Source organism: Pseudorca crassidens, chromosome 9, assembly GCF_039906515.1.
Source record: "Pseudorca crassidens isolate mPseCra1 chromosome 9, mPseCra1.hap1, whole genome shotgun sequence".
Classification (NCBI taxonomy): domain Eukaryota; kingdom Metazoa; phylum Chordata; class Mammalia; order Artiodactyla; family Delphinidae; genus Pseudorca; species Pseudorca crassidens.
Genome location: NC_090304.1, coordinates 2,543,477 through 2,564,268, shown reverse-complemented (window position 1 = coordinate 2,564,268; position 20,792 = coordinate 2,543,477). Strand labels below are relative to the sequence as shown.

At 52.6% G+C, this 20,792-nt stretch overlaps 1 protein-coding gene and 1 non-coding gene across 6 annotated transcripts in view; both read left to right on the top strand.

Annotated features, from left to right (window-relative positions):
- The window catches only part of NAP1L4 (nucleosome assembly protein 1 like 4), a 63,676-nt gene extending 43,090 nt beyond the window's left edge, over nt 1-20,586 (top strand). For 4 of the 5 annotated variants that reach the window (XM_067747942.1, XM_067747943.1, XM_067747944.1 and 1 more), the window contains 8 exons: nt 1,588-1,659; nt 6,474-6,613; nt 7,822-7,967; nt 10,270-10,292; nt 10,709-10,828; nt 13,681-13,710; nt 14,155-14,211; nt 19,505-20,586. In XM_067747942.1, the coding sequence (XP_067604043.1) occupies nt 1,588-1,659; nt 6,474-6,613; nt 7,822-7,967; nt 10,270-10,292; nt 10,709-10,828; nt 13,681-13,710; nt 14,155-14,211; nt 19,505-19,543 (627 nt within the window). In that variant the 3' untranslated portion in view covers nt 19,544-20,586. Of the gene's footprint in view, nt 1-1,587; nt 1,660-6,473; nt 6,614-7,821; nt 7,968-10,269; nt 10,293-10,708; nt 10,829-13,680; nt 13,711-14,154; nt 14,212-16,023; nt 16,062-19,504 lie in introns of all 5 variants that reach the window. The other variant, XM_067747940.1, reaches the window with a different exon arrangement.
- LOC137231362 (small nucleolar RNA SNORA54) lies at nt 2,310-2,436 on the top strand. Its single transcript, XR_010946486.1, has one exon. It is a non-coding gene; the product is annotated as a small nucleolar RNA SNORA54 (small nucleolar RNA).
- Nucleotides 20,587-20,792: the final 206 nt, after the last annotated feature.

Sequence of the window (20,792 nt, the reverse complement as noted above, 5' to 3'; positions counted from 1 at the left end):
TGAGTTGCTTCCACTGTTGGCCCTGAGTTTTGAGCCTGCTAACTTAGGGCTTTGCGTTGTGGTCTGGGCCACAGAAGGTCCTTGGCCCTCAAGGCATGAGGTTGTTGGAGGAGATCAAGAGCATCATGGCCGTCTCCTGGCCATGGGGCGGCACCCGTGGTGCTGCTAGCTTGACTGCAGTGGGCTTGAAGGTCCCAGTGCCGTGTATTTGGAAAACATACTGGTGATACATTCGCCTTGGTGATTCTAGAACTAGGCATACGTGCTCAGTCACTGATACACGTGAGCCAACACTCGGAGCCAAGTGTTTTCTGGCTCTAGAATTTAGGATTTGACATCTCAGACTGATGTGGCCTTTGAAAACTGCTTTGGACTTAACTTTCTGTCTAGAGACTTGGAAGGTGCCTTTGTTACTGCTTTTTTTTGGGTTTGTTCTATGCAGGCAGACCTCGGAGACATTGTGGGTTTGGTTCCAGACCCCTGCAATAAAGTGAACGTAGCATTCAAGTGGGTCACATGAATTTTTCGGTTCCCCGGTGCGTCATAAAAGTTAGGTTTACACTGTACTGTAATCTACTAAGTGTGCGATAGCATTATGTCTCAAAAATGTACGTACCTTAATTTAAAAATACTTCGTTGCTAAAAAACCCTAACCATTGTCTGACAACGCAGGGTTGTCACAAACCTTCAATTTGCAACAAGAACAACAACCAAAAAACCCCCAAAACCCCACCAAAATATCTGTGAAGCACAGTAAAGTGAAGTGCATTAAACGAGGTCTGCTTGTGATGTAGAAAGAATTTAAAATTGGGAAGTTGGTAGTTATCAGGCTCAGCGGAACCTCAGGAAATCCTTCCGGTCCAGTCCCCAGACTTCCAGGGTGAAGTGACTGTTTCACAAATAAAGCACCTCTCGTGAGTATGTGGTCACTGGGTTTCAGGTCCTGTGATTTTTTTTTTTTCTGAGTTTTTCTCAGTTGGCCTTTCTCAAACGACAGGCCCTGGTGAACTTCCGTGTTTGCATAATGATGACTCGTAAAGGCATAGAGCCATCGTTAGAGGCTCTTCCATAGTGCCTGCCATTAGGTCTCAGACTTGCTTTGTGAGTGTCCTTGACTGTGTGTGTTGCTGGATTTGGGCTGTTTTATCACCACGTGCCCTAAGCGGGGGGAACTGGCCGCCAAGGTCAGTAGCTTGTCCAGGTATTTCTTCTGATTCTGTCTCTTAGGAGATGCTGCGGACCAGCAGTCTTAATTGACGGCATTTCCGACCCTGTCTATACTGGCAGCTGGTGGGGCTGTGAAATCAGTCAGGGCTCTTGCCCCTGGCAATGAGCGCGATGCCCTTCTGGCTTGGCATTGGTGGTTACCAGTGCTCCGTGCCAGACAAAGGTGGCACCTCATTGCTGCCACCCTAAGACTGCTAGTGACTGAACAAATTTGGGTGGCTTCCTGGGAGTGACAAGGACAGAATTCCAACAGGGCTAATTATCCAGTGTCTAGGAGTAGGTGCAACAGTGACTCAGTGCGAACATGTGTGTTGTCTGTAAAAGCTCAGCAGAACTTTCTTTTCTTCTCTTCATGGTTAGGAATATGATGAGCCAATCCTGAAGCACCTGCAGGACATCAAAGTGAAATTTTCAGACCCTGGACAGCCTATGGTGAGTACTGATTGTTTGAACTCCTGGCTGGTGTCAGAAAGGGTCAGGCCACTAAGGGTAAAGGGCTTAGAGCCAGAAATCCACACCCGGCCATTCACTTGCTGGGTGACTGGAGTGCGACGTGTGTTCTCACATTGCATCCCTGGGCCTCACCCGGCAGTGTGCACAGCCGGACAGTAACTCAGTCCACCAGCTGTTCGGGGGCAGGCGCAGGAGTCAGGCACAGGAGGGGACTCCTCCGACGTGGCCTCCACTGTGCCATGCTGTGGCTTCTGGGCTAGTTTGTTTCCTCTGTCAGATGGGGCGATGTCCTCCTTCTCCTAAGCGTCTCCCAGGTTTGTGAGGGTGGAATGTATGTAAAACAGGCTGCAAAGGATGGTTGGTACGTATTCAAATATAAGCAGCACTTTAACAGAAATCCAAGATACTAGTGAAGGAAATGTACTAGGTTTTACCTTCAAGAATCACTGCGGATAGATAAGACTGAAAAAATGTTTCCCTGCTCTTTGATTTGTCTGGAAACACATCTATCCAGAATACTTGCTCTCGTAGGCTGCCTCCCAGTTAGTGAGGGGAGTTTGACCTAAGCCAGCCTGTCCTTTTCTGTGAAGCAGCCTTGAGACGGTGATGCCTGAGCTGGGGTCCTCGGGGAGCACTGTTCGTGACCTCCCAGTCTGCCTGTGGCTGGTGGGTTCCATTCCAGTGCCACAGCAATTCCAGCACCACACAACTGACTGCCTGCCTGGTGGCTCTTGGTTTCAGGTTTTGAAGACACAGTGCCTGAGGGCCGTGGGGCTGAGGCCCGGTCTCTTCCCACTTCCCCACCACAGAGCAGTGTGAGCGGGATTCCCTCTACCCTGGCCTGCGGGTGATGCCTGCTGGGGGCAAGGGGTGGGGGCACACACACCTGTATCTGTCCCTTTCCTGGTCTGCTCCACTCTGGAGGTGACATTCACACATCCCTCCGCAGCAGGTGGGGTGTGGACACCAGCCAGAGTGATGCCTGCTCACAGGTTGGGGGTCACTCTGGTAGCTGAGGGAGCCCTTTCTTTCCTACGGCACCCAGGTTATTGCAGCGCCTTCCTCTTGTCAGTTTCTTCCCAGTAATCGCTCCTCACCTGTGCGAGGCTTGGCCACAGCATCCCCTAGAGGCCTCCTGTGGCAGAGTGCTGTAGTTTGCTGTGATGGGTGTGAATTCTCTTTTCGTGTGTGTGCGTGTGTGTGTGTGTGTGTGTGTGTGTGTGTTGCGCACGCGCACACACGCACGCACCTGTTTGATGATTTCCTTGGTCCATTCCCTTTCTTCCTCAGCCCATCTGTCTTATATTTTCCTTGGTCTCTTCTGTGGCCCATAGACAGGCTGGAGCCCTAGCTGTGGTAGACTAAGTCATTGTGAAAGTCATACGTGCTTGCATAAGAAAAGTTAGAAAGTATAGAGAAGTGTACAGAACGCTGTGCACTCTTTTAGAGATAACTGTCAGCAGCTTAGTGAATTTACCCATAGTCTCTGCGCTTTTTAAAATTGTTATGAAACGGGGTCTTCCCTGCCTGCCAGTACAGGGGACACGGGTTCGAGCCCTGGTCCGGGAGGATCCCACATGCCATGGAGCAACTAAGCCCATGCGCCACAACTATTGACCCTGTGCTCTAGAGCCTGCAAGCCACAACTACTGAGCCTGCTCTCTAGGGCCCGCGAGCCACAACTACTGAGCCCCTGTGCCACAACTACTGAGCCTGCACTCTAGGGCCCGCGGGCCACAACTACTGAGCCCGTGTGCCACAACTACTGAGCCTGTGCGCCTAGAACCTATGCTCCTCAACGAGAAGCCACCGCAATGAGAAGCCCGCGCACCACAACCAAGAGCATCCCCCACTCGCCGCAACTAGAGAAAGCCCGCACAGCAACAGAGACCCAACGCAGCAATCAATCAGTCAATCAACAAATAAATAAAATGTCTAAAGAAAATAAAATGAAACCACTTTACTTCAGAGGGAAACACAGCCAGGGTGTTTGCCCCTCCCCAGGGTCACTCTCCAGGGTCACCATGTTTGTACCTCAGCAAAGTGGAATCCCAGTGTGTGGACAGTGTTGCACTGCTCTCTTCACCTCACGTAGGCCCTACGGGGTGGAAAATAGTTGCTGCATCTGTTGGCTGTAAAAAGGTTCAACAGGGCTTCCGTGGTGGCGCAGTGGTTGAGAGTCCGCCTGCCGATGTGGGGGACGCAGGTTCGTGCCCCGGTCCGGGAAGATCCCACATGCCGCGGAGCGGCTGGGCCCGTGAGCCATGGCCGCTGAGCCTGCGCGCCCGGAGCCTGTGCTCCGCAACGGGAGAGGCCACAGCGGTGAGAGGCCCGCGTACCGCAAAAAAAAAAAAAAAAAAAAAAAAAAGGTTCAACATTCCCCAGAATATGCCACTGCCACCACCACCCCGTTATAAATTGTTGCGTTATGATCAGCTTACTTGTGCCCCAGGCTTTTGTTTAAATTTCTGATGATTTCCTCAGTTTAGGTTCCTTTTAGTGTATAATTACTGGGTCGAAGGAGACAAACCTTTATAAGTCCCAAAGGTGGTTCAATTTACACTCCTGATGATGCTAGTGGTATCTTTTTACACTTTTCTTTTTGTAATAATAACATTTCTTGGTTTCTTTCTATGTTGAAATAATTTCAAGCTTAGAGCAGCACTGCAGCAACAGTACAGAGAATCCCCGTATGTCGTTTGCCTGGACATGAGTTGTCTGCTTTGACCACATGGGCAGCATTGCCTGGGGACCGCCTCCTCTCTGCTCAGCACAAGTGTCGGCAAAGACAGTAGCAGCCGTGTTTACTTTGCTGGGCAGAAGAGATGGAATTTTACACTTAATTGCGAGTGTGGCTGGGCATTTGTCATATGTTCATGGCTGACTTGGCTCTAGCGGGGTGTGAGTGAGGTCGCCTCGTCCTTGGGCCCTTTTCTGTTGGACTGTTAGACACTTTCTTTAAATCATCCCCAGTTGTGTTTGACTCATTCTTGACTAAACAGAGGCCTAGGGAAAGAAGGAAAAGTAGGAAAATATGAAGAAAGGAAGTAGCACCCTTGGTTTGGAGAAATGGCAGGAGAAGGAAATGGGGAGAGAGAGAGGAAGATAAATAATTCTGTCCATATCTATATGGACATAATGAAGGACGGAATAAAACAGTGCCATTCGTTAGCCCAGCCCAGTCCCCAAGGTGGGTCATCCACATCTGTGGTCACCACCCTCAACAGTTCTCAAGTAATAGCAGTCTCCACTGACTGAAGTCCAAGATAAAGATCGGGTTTATGGGGCCTGGGGTCAGGTCCAGGAGAGCCGTGGAGAGGGATTCCGCCGATGTTCTGATTCCCCATAGCTGCCTTCCTGTCCTCACTGCACTTTGGTTTTGCCAGCCTAGTGACTTGTGGGTGTTGACCTCCCTTCCCCTCCAGCCCACACCACGCTGGCAGGGGTCAGTGGAGACCTGGCCAGATCCCTGCCATCCCTTCTGAACACTGACAGGACTGCCTCCAATCCTCTTGGCCACTTGTGTCTGTACTTCCCAGGCCCTTGTGGCCCTTCTCTTCCTCATCCCCCTCTTGGGGGAGTTCTTATTTCACTTCCCCTTGTGGAAGTGGCTTGTTTTTAGTCTTCTTAATTTTTTTCTCAACTGATGGTTGTACCATTACAATAAAAATAGAAATAGCTAACATTTAGCAAGTAATGCCTGTAAACCTGGCCCTGTTCTAAGTGCTTCCATAGATTAATCCTCAAGTGAACTCATGGAGAGAAAGGGTTGTTTATTCCATTTTGCAGGTGAGGAAACGAAAGCATAGGGACGTGGAATAGCTTCCCAGAATCACGCAGCACTGACAGGCAGAGGCTGGCCAGACCCAGGGCCGGTCCTTTAGACTGTTGCTTACTTCCCCCAGGTTGTCTTGTCAGAAGGGCTGAGGTCAATATCTTTGCACATGCTGCTGCATCCATCCAGGTATCTTCCTGAAATAGGACACATTCCTCAAAACAGAATTATTGGCTCCCAGAATGTTTTTTATTTTGTTAATTTTTTGATATTGCCAAATTGCCCTTCACAAAGCCCTTTACAGTATATGAGTGCCCCTGGCTTCCCAAAACCCTTGCCAGTACCATGTGTTCTTTGGACATTTTGCACAGAAAGGGGGCGTCTCATTTTATTTTTCATCTATTTCGTTACTGTGCACACGAATATCTTCTGATTTGTTACTACTGCTCTGTACACCCGTTTGTCCATTCCTCCCGTGCGTGTCTGTAGGTCTGAAGAGTGCTTTGTGAGTGAAGGGTGAACTTGTCCTTGGTGTGGTTTGAAGAGGCCCAGTCAGTGCCTCCCCTTCTCTCCCCACGTGGAGTCTTGGCCCTTTCGCTGCGCGGCAGAGAAGGAGCTGCTCTGCCCAAGAGAAAGGAGAGGGGGACAGGGTTCTGCTGTCGCCTTCTGCCTCCAGACCCCCGCCCTGCTGTGCTCTCGGGGAAGGGAGGGTGGGGCGGCAGGGAGAAGCCACACTCCTCAGGAGAGCTTGTCCTCCCTGGGGGGGGGTGGCGGGGCCCGAAGGGTGACGGGTATTTGCCCGCCTGCTGCCCTGCTTTAACTCTGTGCTGGTGCTTTTGCAGTCAGCAAGTTCTTACGTGGCAACACCTGTTGAGCTTTTCAGTCATGGTTTCTGCCTGTGGTGTCATGCTTAGGGAAGAGCTGGGTTCCAGTAAGTACTGTGTGATTCATAAAGTCGGTCGCTAATTAGTCATAGATTTTAAGTGGTGCTTAGCCCAGTTTCTGTCTTTTTTTCCAGTCTTTTGTATTAGAGTTCCACTTTGAATCCAACGACTACTTTACCAATTCAGTCCTGACAAAAACGTACAAGATGAAGTCAGAGCCAGATAAGGCCGATCCCTTTTCCTTTGAAGGTCCTGAAATAGTTGACTGTGACGGGTAAGGAAATGCCATTGCAACTTCTTTTTCTGAAACAAAAGCAGGAGGTGGTTTTACAACTTTACAAGTAAGATGGAAGTTAGGAATAAAGCAGAAAGCCTTTAATCTGTTTAAAAGCCCAAAAGACAAAGATGGAAATTAAAGAGTCTCTCTGGGAATATGATGACTGGCGCTGGGAAATGTATCATGTGGTTACGTGGGCCAGGGTTTGGGGTGGTGGCCCGATTTCCTCGTTTTAATGAGGGCATTGGGATCTCCAGTCACCGTAAGTGAAGCAGTGATCATTGAACTGATAAATTGCTCTCAGCGGGTATTTGTCGAGTGAATGAATGAGTCAGTGCAGCGCAGCACTGACCGCGGTGAGGCAGCATGAGCGTGGTTGGCCTCAGGGCTGAGCGCCTTGGTGATTGCAGCCTGCGGACCACCAGGGAGAGTGGCTTGGAGTTCACTCCTCTTGGGTGGTTTGAGACGGTTTGGGAAATTGTTTTATTCTTGATTGAAACAGTTATCCTTATTCACTGAACCAAGTACTTATCCTGATGAATCTCCCTGTGTGAGTAATACAGAACTCTCTTAAAATCCTGCTAGACTGAAATGGCCAGAGTAATGTAGATTGTTTCCCACGGCCAGGCCATCGGGTGAGAAGGCCTGCCTTTCCAGGCATGTCCTTGAGCAGACGCTGTTCAGACACTGCCAGGGCTTACCTGTTGGTCCAGGGTGATTCAGAGTGCTGTCCCCACCAAGGGCCGCTCAGCACACTTGGAACATTGTGTCTTGCTCCGGTCACCAGTGTTTGCGGTAGCCACCTGCTTGCTTTCTCCAACTTGTCCCACTCGCTTAGCTAGTTGTCTTGAGAATTCAGGCGCCTGAGTGGGTGGCTTCCTGTGCGCTGTGGGGTCTGCGACGGGGCAGCAGGTGACAAGCCCTTGAGCGGGCGTGGTCACGGGAAGAATGTTGGAGGACCCCTGCGAAACGTCTGGGGGTTAAAGCTGTGCAGCTCCGGGAGCTGCCGCGCTGACAGCCAGCCTGGCGGGGCCCTCCGCCTTCACTGGCCTTCGCGTGAGCTCACCGTGTGCCGAGTGCTCGCTCACAGGTTGTTAAGTTGTTTTGGGGTTAAGCACAGAGCTGTGATTTGCTTGCTGGACACACGTGTGACCAGTTTTTCTCATGGAGTGTGTACCCCCGTGATCACGGTCTTGTCCCTGTAGGTGTACCATTGACTGGAAGAAAGGAAAAAATGTAACAGTCAAAACCATCAAGAAAAAGCAGAAACATAAGGGCCGAGGCACCGTCAGAACAATCACCAAACAAGTCCCCAACGATTCCTTTTTCAACTTCTTCAGTCCGCTGAAAGGTGAGTGGGCTGGGTGGTGACTCCAGGTTACACACAGAATGACTGTTAACATCAGGAAGGCGGTTCTGGTCCTCTGGCGAGCGTTGGGGGGCGGAGCCGTGGCTGTGCGGGCGGGCCCACGGGTGCCTGTCCTGGCAGGAGGGTGAGCCTGGGCAGCTGGCGGAGCTGCATGCCCCCGCCCCCAGGGGGAGGGCTCCGCGTGGCTGCTCTGCTCCCACCCCTACAGCCTGCAGGGCGTCGGCCCACCCCTCCCTCTCCCCGCCCTCTCAGGTGGGTTTTTGGTTTTTTCTTCGAGCCTTGGTATAGAGCTCAGGGGTTTGGGAACTTACATATTGTGACAAACACAGACTTAGGACAGAATCATAGCTTGGACGCTTGCTCTCTGCTCCCTGCTCCCACCCTCCAGTAAAAGAGAGATGGAAGTAGTAATGGCTCAGCCGCTGGTTTTGAGGAAAGTTACTTGGAAGTCTTTACATAATTTCCTAATCCTGAGAATTCGAAGACCAGACCCGCTGGCAGCATTAAAATATGGATATGAGGGGAAAACATTTTCTCTCTATTTTCCGTGAACAAACAACAGTTGGAGATGAATGTCGGCTCTGATCTAGGTCATTGGTGGCCCTTTGGGTTGTTTGTCGGGGCCACGGCGTGGCTTCCGTCTTCACTCTGACTCTTGTGCCGAGTTACCAAGCTGCCCGTCGCCATGCAGTCCATTGTCTTTCACTCTTGTGGCTATTTTCCGTGACTTGTCTTCGAACCTGGAAGATGCCGATGTATATCAGTTTTGGGGACAAGAACAGCCATAAATGTAGTTCTTAAATTTCCTTTTTCGGGAAGATCCCTTTCAGAGCCTCACATATGGGAGGCTTCCTGTGTGAATTCACCGTGAAGCAAAGGGGCTTTGATTCCTAAATTCAGTGGCTTTTTTGGATGTTTTAAATAATAACAATTAAAATGGAATCAAGTAGATTCAAGAATTGGGGGGTGATTTTGGGGGTTCTAAAACTGTATTGTGGTTGCACAAGTCTAAAAATGTATGAGAAGTCATTGGATTGTATACTTAAAGTGGGTGAATTTTATGGTATATCACTATTTTTAAAGTAATTGAATAAACATAATATCAAGTGATATGCTCTATGAAAAGGAATAGAGGATGACAGTGGGGGAGGGGTGATGGAGTGGTCAAGGAAAAAAACCCAAACTGCTGAAATGCTTTTTGAAATGAAGGAAGTAAAAGATGGCTAGTCCAGCAACCTGTTTGGCTTTAATCCTACAAACTGGCCCAGAAGTCAGGTGAGGAAGTCCTTGCTGTGATTGTTGCCGCCCCTGAGTCCAGAGGCCCCGAGCCTGCATCTTAAACAGCAGGTGGGGCTCTCACACGCCGAGGCTCGGGCCCCCCACCGCCCACGGGGAGGGGTGCTCACACCAGCACCCGCTCCGCCGTGGCTGAGATGGCGCGTGCCCCTGTCTGTGCTGGCCACGGAGACAGACCTTGCAGCAGAGGGGCGACAGGGAAGACACAAAGGCAGGGTGAGCCCGGCAAAGGGGACGCGACGCCTGGCGAAGCGCCACTGGGCTTCACTGAGCATGGTTTTAAGGCTGTGTCTTCCTGGTTCCGTGTTGGGCTGTAGTTCGGCACCGAGGTCTGTAGGGCCGTGGGTGCTGGAACCGAATCTCAGCTCACCTTTTGTGTGGAGCGCGGGCCTCTGCCGTGGGTGTCGGTGAGTGACGTCGCCCTGCGTGCTGCAGTGTTTGCGGGAGGAGCGGCTCCGCACTACCTTCTCCTTCCCCTTCGCAAGCAAGCAGGGATGCAGCTTCCGCCTAGCTGAGATGCAGCGCCTCGGTCGCACTGAGGACTTACAGCCTTAAAGTGCTTCCTGTTTCTCTACCGAAGCGTCGCTTGTAGTTTTGTAGGACACGGGTTAAAACTCCGCTTAAAACAAAAATGCCCTGAACGGCCACAGTCTGGGCAGCCGGTTCACCTTTCCATCTGCTGATGCTTTAAACGTCTGTAAATTCTCTTCTGAAAGTGGCCTTCTCCAGCTGGGCCTGTGAGCATTACTGGGTACCGGCCTTTGGCCCTTGATTGGGGGTGGGGAGAGGGAAGGGGGCCTAGCGGTGCTGGGGCCACAGCTTCAGCCTGCAGCAGGCGGGGGAGTGGGGAGCCGGCCAAGGGGAGGCACAACGCTTAGGCAATTTCTAGTGAGCTGTTCCATTTTATTTGTCAGCTGAGCTTCCTGTGTGGGCCTTAGAAGGCTTTGGTTGTCGATGTAATGCAGATGTGTTCTGTCTTTTTTTCTAGCATCAGGGGATGGAGAATCACTGGTAAGTTGTGTGTCATTATCAAAAAAGTATGTTGTTTTGCTGTTAAGGTCCTTATTTCCTGAGTAGTTTGCTACTTTCTTTTTAATCTGTTCTTACTGCCTAAAAACCAAGGGTGAATTTGTATTCCCTGCACCGTGGGGGTGGGATAGCAGCGCGCGTGCCGCGGGTGGACCTGAGGGCAGGCGTCTCCTTGAGCCTCACCCCCGCGCACATGTGGCTCTGGGCCCTACGCTTTCCTGCCATTTGGCTGCAAGGGTTCCTTTAATACGGCCTAACCTCAGAGATGCCTGTCACCCAGCAGTGCCCGCACTGGGTGCGTTATAAGCCGAGTCACTGGAAGTGGGGGGTCAGGCATGGGCAAGGGAATGTGATGTTTACCCCACTGAAGCAAGTTAGCACTTCGCTTTTCCCCTCAGGATGAAGACTCCGAATTCACGTTAGCCTCCGACTTTGAGATTGGACACTTCTTCCGTGAGCGGATCGTGCCGCGCGCCGTGCTCTACTTCACGGGGGAGGCCATAGAGGACGACGACAACGTAGGTGGCCTGTGGGAGCCGCTGGGGTCAGAGCGGGTGCTGGCTTGGGAAGCCCAGCCGAGATTTTCATGACATCCTCCACCAGGTCCACGGGGCACTGCCCTCTGGAGTTTGGAGGAAATAGACTGGGCAGGGAGATGGCAGAGGCGGGAGAAGCAGGTCTCTCTGAGGCATCTGAGCACCACACGCCCGCGTGGGCCCGGCCAGTGACTTGTTTCCGAATGTCCTCTAAGGACCCAGGGGTTCGCTGCTGCACACGAGGTCTGTGGCTTTGGGTGACTTCTGAACACGAGGAAACTCCTGTTCACCAAGCGACGGCCAGCAGAGCCGAGTCGTGCTGGCATGTGGCATATCGACCCCAAAGAAATAGAACCCCACACTCCACAGAAAAACAGCCCGGCTGCGCAGGCCACCTTCCCCTCTGCTTGAAGGAACTCGCCCTCCCACAGTCAGAACTTGGGAGCAGGACCCCTGAGCACAGCCTGGCCAGCTGCCCCGGGCTGTCACCTGAAATGGTTCTCCATCGTGACCAAGGCCCGTTTGCCACGAGCCCTCTTGTTGTGTGGAGATAAAGGTCTGTCCTGTGGCGTGTTGCTGGAAGTGTGCTCAGGTGCTGTTTGCTCCCTTGTGTTGAGTGCTCTGAGGTTCCTTTCTGGCGAGGTCTGTTGTGGCTGCTGGACAGGTCCGAGCTGCTTCGTGCCCTCCTTTGTGCTGAAGGCCCCCACGCAGCGGGAGTGGGCCAGCCCAGGGCGTACTGGCTACATCGCCTGACACTGGTGAGCTGCTCAGGTGCGGCCTGTCCATTCCCGGGCTGGGAGGTACTTGTGGGAATCCGGGAACACGGACACACACAGCACAGCGCAGTTTGGGGTCATCTTAGCGCTCAGGTAGTTGCTCAGACTTAAGTTTTAGGAAATGCTGGTTATGCAGCAAATTCTGGACCAGCGCTGTCCAGCGCACCTTCTGTGATGAGGGAGCTGTGCTCTGCCGCATCTGCTGCAGCAGGACTGGCACCACGTGACGCTGGGAGATGGAAGGTGCGTCCCTTGGCGGCTGGGGAACCAGGGTTTGCATTTATCTAATTTGACCAAAAAAGATCGAGTGGCTACACACAATGGGAAACTCAGCTCTAGACCAGTGGTCTCAAGCTTTTTTGATCATACACCCGTCAGTTTAAAAACTTAATTAGCAGCTCATATATATTTATTTATAGTATAGGCAGCATAGCAACTCCTGGTGAGCAATACAGTGTGTTTGCCTGTAACATCCGTGTCCATGCTCATTCATAATGCCTTTGGTGCAGGTACCGCAGGTGCAGGCACCGCAGGTGCGCAGTGTGGTCCAGGGGCTCACGTCAGCCTGCGTCTGCTGCAGCCCCAGCTCTGCCGGTTCCCACGCTTGGACCGGGGCTGGTGGTCGTCACTCCAGCTGCTCCTCAGGCTCCTGGCAGAGGAGGCTCGGTGGTACTGGGACAGAGATGAGTGCACTGACATCAGACACGCTAGGGACGATGTGGACACTGGGCATCGTTATGGGGTGAAGTGGGCGGAGGAGGAGTCCTGGTTTCGTCTTCCACACTCAACGTGGGTCACCTCACTCGTCCCACGGGCTGCACACCCCACTGTGGAGCCTCTGCTCTGCCTGAGCGTGAGATGCCCGCACAGAGCTCGCTCAGAAGACGGGGCCAGGGTGAAATGATGGCCTTAGAACCTCAGAAAATGGGCACTTGAGCCTGTGTGAGACTGGTTCCAGTGCGACCTGGAATGCTGCAGTGACAGTCTTGTCGACTGCAAGACACTGAAAGGTCTTCTTTGTCAGAGGCCTGGAGGAAAAGGTGCCAAGACACGGTCAGATCCCAGGCCGAGCGCACCAGGCCCTGCCCGCACTGCGCTCTTCTGAGTTCCCTTTGAGTCGTTGCTGACGAGTGGGGGCGGCGGGGGGCTGCAAGAAGAAAGGGTTATAAGAGAAAGCTTGCTGAACCTTCATGTGTCTGTGTCAATGCAGCCTCCAGGGACGAGGGGTGTCTCGTTCTGTCTGGCTTCTGACAGCAGTCTGATACTCGGGACTTGGCTGAGAGCCTGGCCAGCAGTGTCTTTGGACACACAAGACATTGAGTTGAGACGCTCACTCAGCTACCCTGTTGGAGTTTCTCCCATGCTCACTTTTTCTGACTTACTGTAAAGATTACACACCAAGATTTTATTACATTTCTAAATACAGATTAAAGATTTCCCCTTGTCCGAGTTATAAAATGACATTGAAAGTCCAGTATGTGATAAAATTAACGCTACTGGTTTGCTTAGATCAGCCAGTTTCCCAGTTGGACCCAGCGCACACCCAAGCCAACGGCTTCCTTTCTTCACCCCGTCTCCATCCGTAGTCTTCGTTTTGAGTGGTTTTCGGATACCTGGTATCCTATTAACATGGCAGGGCTTGTGAGCAAGCGGCCCCGCAGTTCTGGCCCTGGCTTGGAACAGAGGTGCCGGTGGCAGACTGGCCTCTGCTGAGAGGCCAGGCCACTTCCCGCTCTCCTTAGGCCCTATACCCCTGTGGGCGTTTGACGGGCTGTGTCTGGGTCAGGTTGCCTGGGTCACGCTTTATAAAACCTAAAAACGGGCTTCCCTGGTGGCGCAGTGGTTGAGAGTCTGCCTGCTGATGCAGGGGACACAGGTTCGTGCCCCGGTCCGGGAAGATCCCACGTGCCGCGGAGCGGCTGGGCCCGTGAGCCATGGCCGCTGAGCCTGCGGGTCCGGAGCCTGTGCTCCGCAACGGGAGAGGCCACAACGGTGAGAGGCCCGCGTACCGCAAAAAAAAAAAACCAAAACCTAAAAACCTGTTTCCTTTCTTTTCAGTTTGAAGAAGGTGAGGAAGGAGAGGAGGAGGTAAGACATGGTTTTCGTTAGACATCATTCCCCGAGGTTGCTTTAGGCCTTCTCTGTTTGAGTGGATGAAGGTTATGAAGTCAGGGGACCACTTTAGACTCGTCTTGTGGGAAGCTGCCTTTGAAGCTTTCAGCCCTATTGAATACTACGGAAAGACACGGCAGATGGGTAGCAGTGTCCAGTTTGACCCTGCAGTTGGCTTATGAAAATGCATCTTAGAAAATAACCATTTAGCAAACCAAATCCACTTTTTCAGCAGTATGTTTATTTCAGGGTTATTTGCTAGAACAAGAAGTGTCCAAAGGAGGGGATTTAAAGAAGTATGGCTAGCAATGATTGTAATTGCTTTCCTTCAAAATCAGAGTATTGCTTTATTTGTGGCTGGTGGATCCACAAGAACTTAAGTCCTGTCTGTTCAACTAGCTCTCACTCCTTTCAATGCAGGAATTAGAAGGTGATGAGGAGGGAGAAGATGAGGACGATGCCGAAATTAACCCCAAGGTTAGTTATTTGGGGCTTCCCACGCCTGTGTATGCTACACTGTGGACCTTTTAAAACACGTTGCCCACTTTGAGGTAGTGGTGTTACAAATATGTACCTGTCATTCTCTAATTAGGAAAGTTAAAATGCACCAGGAAAATACTTGGATGAGGAGCTATTTAGACACCTGGTGTATAATTTGAGTGTTAAGTATGAGTACTAAACTGCTTTCCCAAGCTATATCTTATTTGTATAAACTTGTTCAGTAGAGCAGCTTTACATTCCATAACTTTAATTCTTTTAAGATAATGATTTGACTGACAACATGAATAAACTTTTTTGTTTTGTGTGTTTGTTTTTGGAAAAGGTACAGAGACGGGACTTGGTGGGGGGCTTGTTTTGTTTTGTTAATGATAGGATAATGGAGTTGTAGGCATAATTTTACAATTGTACATGGGCTGAGAATACTCAAAAGACATGTCTCGATAGCTCAGATATTTGAAATAAATTAGGAAGCTTTGCAAAAAACAAAACAACCAATTAGGATGAGTGGGCAGTCCCATTAATTTTACGCCTGTCTTGAGTTTTTACTTACGGACTCAGATGAGCGTACATCAGGGACTTTGCCACTTGACACATATTTTAAATACAGAACTGTTCTAACGCTGTCCTGAAGCTGTAATTGCTCACGTGAAATTTATAGTTCACCTGACTCTTAGGACCAAATGTATCACAGGCTGTCAGAATACTAACATTACTTGGCATTGTAGAATCTTTATCTCTATTTAAGTAGATGTTGTTTGTTTGTTTGTTTACCCCCGTTGTGCCTGAAGTGGACCGTGCACTAAGCTGTCGTTGTGTAGCTGGGTCTGATCACTTTATAGCACCAGATGTTCCTATGAATGCATGCTTACAGCAGTAGTTCCTTCTGGGGAAGAATTCATGGTGGGTTTAAATCCTCACTGTGCCTTATAGATACTGCTCTGGGAGTGGGCTCGGGCATGTTCATGTTTTCAAAGCCAGCCTGTCTGTTGGGGCGTCGCCGTATGGACGGCGCACCTGTGCTCAGTTCCTGAGCTGCGAGCCTAGGGCCCTGCCTTGAGTGGATCGCCCTTCACTGTTGGGTAATAATAGAACCGCGCCGTGCCCGGTCCCAGGTGTCTGTATCTGGCTGTTCTTCTGCGCTTGGGGGGCGCTGATGCACACGTTCACGGTGGGGCTTCTAGAGCAGAGATGGCTGGTTACAGTGTCCACTGCTGGACTCAGGTGCCCTGTCTCTGGTCGCTTGTCTCACTGACAGCGGCTGCTCTGTTCCCCATTTCTTGTTGTTTCCTCCTGTTGTCCGTCCTCTCTCTCCCCTTGCCAAACCTTCTGTCTCCTCTCACGTCTGGGTTTTCTAGAGAATTCTCCCCAAGTGATCACAGATAGCTTAACAGAAAGTAGAGACATGTCAGTAGTAAGCCTTCGTGAAGCCTTCGGTCTGTTGTGTTGGCTGGGAGTGGGCGAGGTGCCTGAGGAGGGCCCCTCGGTCAGCCACGTGCAGTCGAAATGCCCTAGTCCTGTCCCCTGGGGTCGTGACGTGACACTTCTGTTCCTCCATGTGCACCTCCTCAGGGGGCGCAGTCACATCACAGTCTGTACAAGCACAGGAAGATCAGGAAGAAGTGTTGCGGTATTAAAGGTACAGATGGGTGTTGAGGTTTCCCATCTCAAGGTCGATACTTTTGCAGCCCTTTGTATCATGAGAAATGGTGGCTCTTTCCTCCTGTATAATTTTGTGCATTTCATTTTCGTTCATGCTGACAGTTCCTTTCAATTTTTTTCCCCATTTAGGTGTAATTTTTGTCTGTTAATCATTCATACGTTTCTAGGTAAGGTGGAATTCCATTCATTCCTAACTTCCAAACTTCTGGTCTGTGCTTTGTAGCAATGCCATGTTGTCGTGACTCGGTGGAGCGTCCGGGCGCACTCAGCACGTGCTGGCCTGGACAAGGGCTTTCTGAAGAGCAGTGTTTTTGTGCAGGTGTCTGTCGTGTGTGCTTTTAAAACCGACAGAAACCACGTCTGGCTCCTACTTGCTGAGCCCAGTGTTTGTCGCTGACCAAGTAACAGAGATGTAACTGGTGTGAAAGCTTTGTTGGTGATGGGGCTGCCGCCCCCCTCCCCACACCCCCCACACCCAGGAAGAGGACAGAACAAGAGGGCCCTGGGACCAGGATGCACAGGTCCCCCAGCCATGCTGGCCTCAGCAGGACGAGGTCTGCTGCCTGCTGTGATTCTTCTCGACGTGTGTCTGTTGCTTGTTTATACTTTTTAAATTCAGGAATTCAGGTGCTACGCAGACCAATAGATAATAAAGGGGTAACTTGAATGCGCCAGGATCTTCTCTCTCAGAAGCTGCCGGCACCAGGTTTCACATCAGCGCTAGTAAGTCTGTCAAGGTTGCTGAGGAGTGTACTGCTCGAGTAAGAAAAGGACCTGTTGTAGGTCCAGGTGAGCGTTGCAAGTCCCAGGAGCCGCCCTGTCCCCCTCTGGGGGTCATGGGTCCTCGTAGCTCTGCCCCAGTCACGAAGTCCCTCTCGTACGACACCGTCGGCTTTTGTGGGGCAACGGAGGAGGGTGCAAACAGGAGAGCCTGTGAGAAGCCAGGGCGGCAGTGTCAGCATCTAGGAGAGAGCAGGGGCTGCCCGCGTTGAGCTAAGCAGGCCAGCGGTGTGGGAGCAGCTCCTGGGAGAGCAGAGCTGTGTCTCTGCACCGCAGAGCCGTGGTCTGGGGGTCTGTGAGCCCCATGCCTTCGCGGGTCCATCTGCATCGCCTTCCTGTCTTACTCGGGCGGCTGGCTTTCTTAGAAGACTAACGGGCAGGTGGGCAGACTTGGGCTAAAGGAAGCATTTTAATTAGATGAAGTGAATGTACACCTGGGATCTTTTCTGTTTTAAAGGGTCAGATCTGATCATTTAGAATTGTGTCTGCTTACTGTCTGATTCCTGCTGCCCTGTGTGTCTGAGGAACGTGTCAGCCAGGCTGGTTTGGCCTGAAGCCCCACTGCTCCCCACCCTGCCCGTGACTGCGAAGCGTCCATAAATGGTCCAGCCTGTACCTCTGGGCGAGGAGGACTCTTCTGTGGCAGAACCACAGCCGTGCCGTCTCGCCTGTGTCGTCAGGCGCCCCGTGGAGGGGGTCGTGTCATGGGCTGTTGGGCAGGTGCTCAGGCCTCAGGCCCCCAGCCCTGAGGCCATGGTGGTGGCGTGTGCTTGCTACCAGCAGTGCAAGCCCTTCTTTTCAGTGCCCGCCCCCACCAGGCAGGGTGTTGACTGTTAGTTTGTGCCTTTGAAGCACCGACTCCCGCCCCTTGACGAGCGGCAGCATGAGAGACTGGGCTTCCAACAGCTTCGTGCCGTGGGGCAGAGGGCGCCCGGGTTAGTGCAGTGTTGCTCTGCCCTCTGTCACGGGCCGGAACTGTGGTGTCCCGGTGATGAAGCTCACATGCGTGGCTCCAGGCTTCTGGGCTGGTGCCAGGCTGGGCTGCACGTGGCCCTCGGGAGGTGGGATGCTGGTGACAGCCCAACCCTCTGCTGCCTGGCAAGCCCCACCTTCTGCCTCCTGTCTAAACACAGCGTCCCCACCCGGCTCCCACCCTCACAACAGCCCGTCCTGGTCTTGGTTTTGGCGAGGACCCTTCCCTCTAGCAGTCTTCAGCACCCAGGGAAGGAGTTCGTTGTCAACAGACAGATGATTGATGCCTTCTCCTGGTTAAAGATAGATGTGATGTCACTGAGACAGCACAGTGTAAGCCGCGTGCCACTCTGCATTCATGGCGTCCTGTACGTCCTGCGTATGTATTTACCCAGAGGATGTAGAGCAGCAAGCCCGCCGCCCTGTGCCGCCCGCCCCGCCATACCACGGCCACGGCACCGTCCCACCCACTCCCTCAGCCTCAGCTTCTCCCACCTCCTTCCTTTCTGCAGATCCAGTGATGGAAACCCACACACTTCTCCCCTGTCCACAAAAGGCTGCACGCCACTGCCCCAGCCCCTGCCAGTGCTGTCCCAGTCCTGGGGCACCTCTGCGCCTCCCCAGCGAGTCTGGGGCCGGCGTCTGATCCCCCTGGGCACAGTCTGGGCCACCTCCAGGTCTCCCCTTGAGACGACAGAGTTTGAGTTAGGTCTCTTTCAACTAGGATTTCTGGTCGGAGTATTTGTTTTGGTGCCCAGGCTCTTTCTTCAGCAGTGTTTCCGGTGAGCGTGTGATGGGCCGGTGCCATTGGCCCAGTGCTGGGCAGTGCTGGGCCGAGACCCGGGCCAGACCTGGAAGTCCCAGCTCGTCCCTGTGCTGTTACACTTACAACAAGGAGCGTAGCCCAGGGCCCCAGGTTATTGTTTTGTCTGTATGCACCCTTTACACATCAGCTTGTTCATCCCTTAGGTGTGGTTTCCCAAGGAATGACCTGTAGCCCAGCTTATTCCATGCAAGGTGTCAGTTGTGTTATCCCAGATGGTTCTTCTGAACTGTGTGGTGCGGGTTTTTCTTAAGACTCCGTAGATGTGCCAAGTTGTATTCAGAGTAATGTCATCTTCACAGCCAAGACCATAGGTTACTGACGAGTAAATTCATTTGCTAAGAAGTACTGGTGAAATGGTTACCTGTCTCTCAGGCTGCTTTTGTCCTCCACACAGCATTCATGGGGTCGCTAAGTGGGCTTCAGCGACAGGAGACGCAGCTGCCGACCACACGGAAGTGCGTCCGCTCCTTGTCTCGCTCGCGCCTTCTCTGAAAGGACGGAACTCCCAGCCGAGGGGGCTCCTGGGAGGACTGGGGCCTGGCTGTGGAGTTCTTGGTGGCCTCTCGTCCTTTGTCGGGGCGCCTCGGGCCAGGGCAGGAGGGGCTTTGCTTCAGGGCCCGGCCTGGGGGCAGGTGTGCTCCAGGCAGCGCCCGCAGCCTTGTTCACCTCGGGGATGGAGGGGAGCCAGCGCTGTTCCCCGCCTGCTCACCCCAGAGCCCAGGCGCCTGCCAGCTTTGGAACGAGGGCACTGCTGTGCGTTTAATTACGTCTGCCACCCGAGGACCTCCCTCACCTGGAGACCCTCCTGCTGAGAATTAGAATGTCTTTATACAGAGAGAGGCAGCCCCGCTGTGACCTTGTTACTGGGAAGTTAGCTGCTTATTTGTTACTATTTTTAAAGTGTATTTGTAGTGGCCGTGTTTTCAGCAAGAACGAGTGAATACTTGAGTCTTTGTTTTCGCTGTTGGTTGGAGATGCCTGGTTGGTGGAATTGCTCGGTTCTCTACAAGTCTTGTTCTCTCTCGTTGACAGAAGGAGCCCAGCCAGCCCTCGGAGTGCAAGCAGCAGTGAGGCGCCGCTCGCTCGTGTGGACAAGTGCTTACGCCTAACTTGTTTTCAAGTGCATGATTTTCACTTTAACTTCTCCTTTTACTTTATTATTTTGCTTAACCTGTACAGTGGCAACTCAGATGCATTTCAGAAACAGGAGGTTTAATTCCAGCAGCACGCTCTACGGCCTTGGGCGCAGCTCAGTGGACCCGCCCAGCCCTGCCTTAGGGAGGGCCTCGCAGACCGCTGGGGCGGTGGGGTGGGGGCGGATCACTTGACGCCGGGGGCCCGTGTCCAGGGCGCAGTTCCAAGGCGTGTAGATCCAGTTCACCCCTCCCGCCATCAGACGGGATTCCTGTTTCTTTGAAAGAAACCCACATGCAGTTTCCAGTTGTCTCGGGAGAGCCGGCCGGGGTTGGCACTCACCCCACTCACCCTTTGGCTTTATTTTCCTCGGGGCTGGGGTGAGGGTCGCGGCGCCCACTGAGCCTGAGGCGCGAGCTTGTGTGATTCATCTCGTATTTATTTCTCTCTCACGCTTGTGAGGGCTTGGGACGTGAGCTGTCCTTCGAATTTCTGAGACCCTGTGGGCACCAGAGACCCGGTGCCCCGAGCAAGAGTTGGTGGTCCGCCCGCATGGAAGAAGGCCTCCCTCCCGCCAGCCGTGGGCCAGGGCTGGTTCTCGGGACACACGGACCACGCTTGGCGCTGAGGACGGGGGTGGGGTGGGGCTATGGGCAGAGCCAGGGTTTGCCAGGCTTCGCGGGGAAGGGCTCGGGCAGGAAAGTACAGCTTTCCCACGTAGTGTGTAAAATGTCTTGCTTTCTCGGTAGCTCCCGTTTCTCAGCCTCACATTCACCTTGTCTTAAAAGCCCTGGGTTCCGAGCGACCCGTTCTTGGCTGGAATGTGGGTGTCGAGTGTGTGACCTCTGGCCCCAGGGGCATCCACGCTGTGGCCAGGCTGTAGACTGCTCAGCCTTACTTATGATACGTTTGTAACTGAATACAGTGTTTTCAATTTGTACAGACTAGTTAGAATATTCTATTAAAGTTGTGAACTGCGAGCCCAGCGCTGTGTGTGTCTTCATTGCAGGAGGCCCGGCGGGCTGGGGCACTTGGGGCGGGTGGGGCTCGGATGTGGTTGCGCAGCCTCCCAGGCCGGGTCGGGTCTCTGGAGCCCCGGGCGTGGGCAGATCCGGGACTTCCGGGCTCCTGGTCTTCTGTTTTGATTTTGAGGCTTTAAAGCCCATCTTGAGTTAGGGCTGCAGGC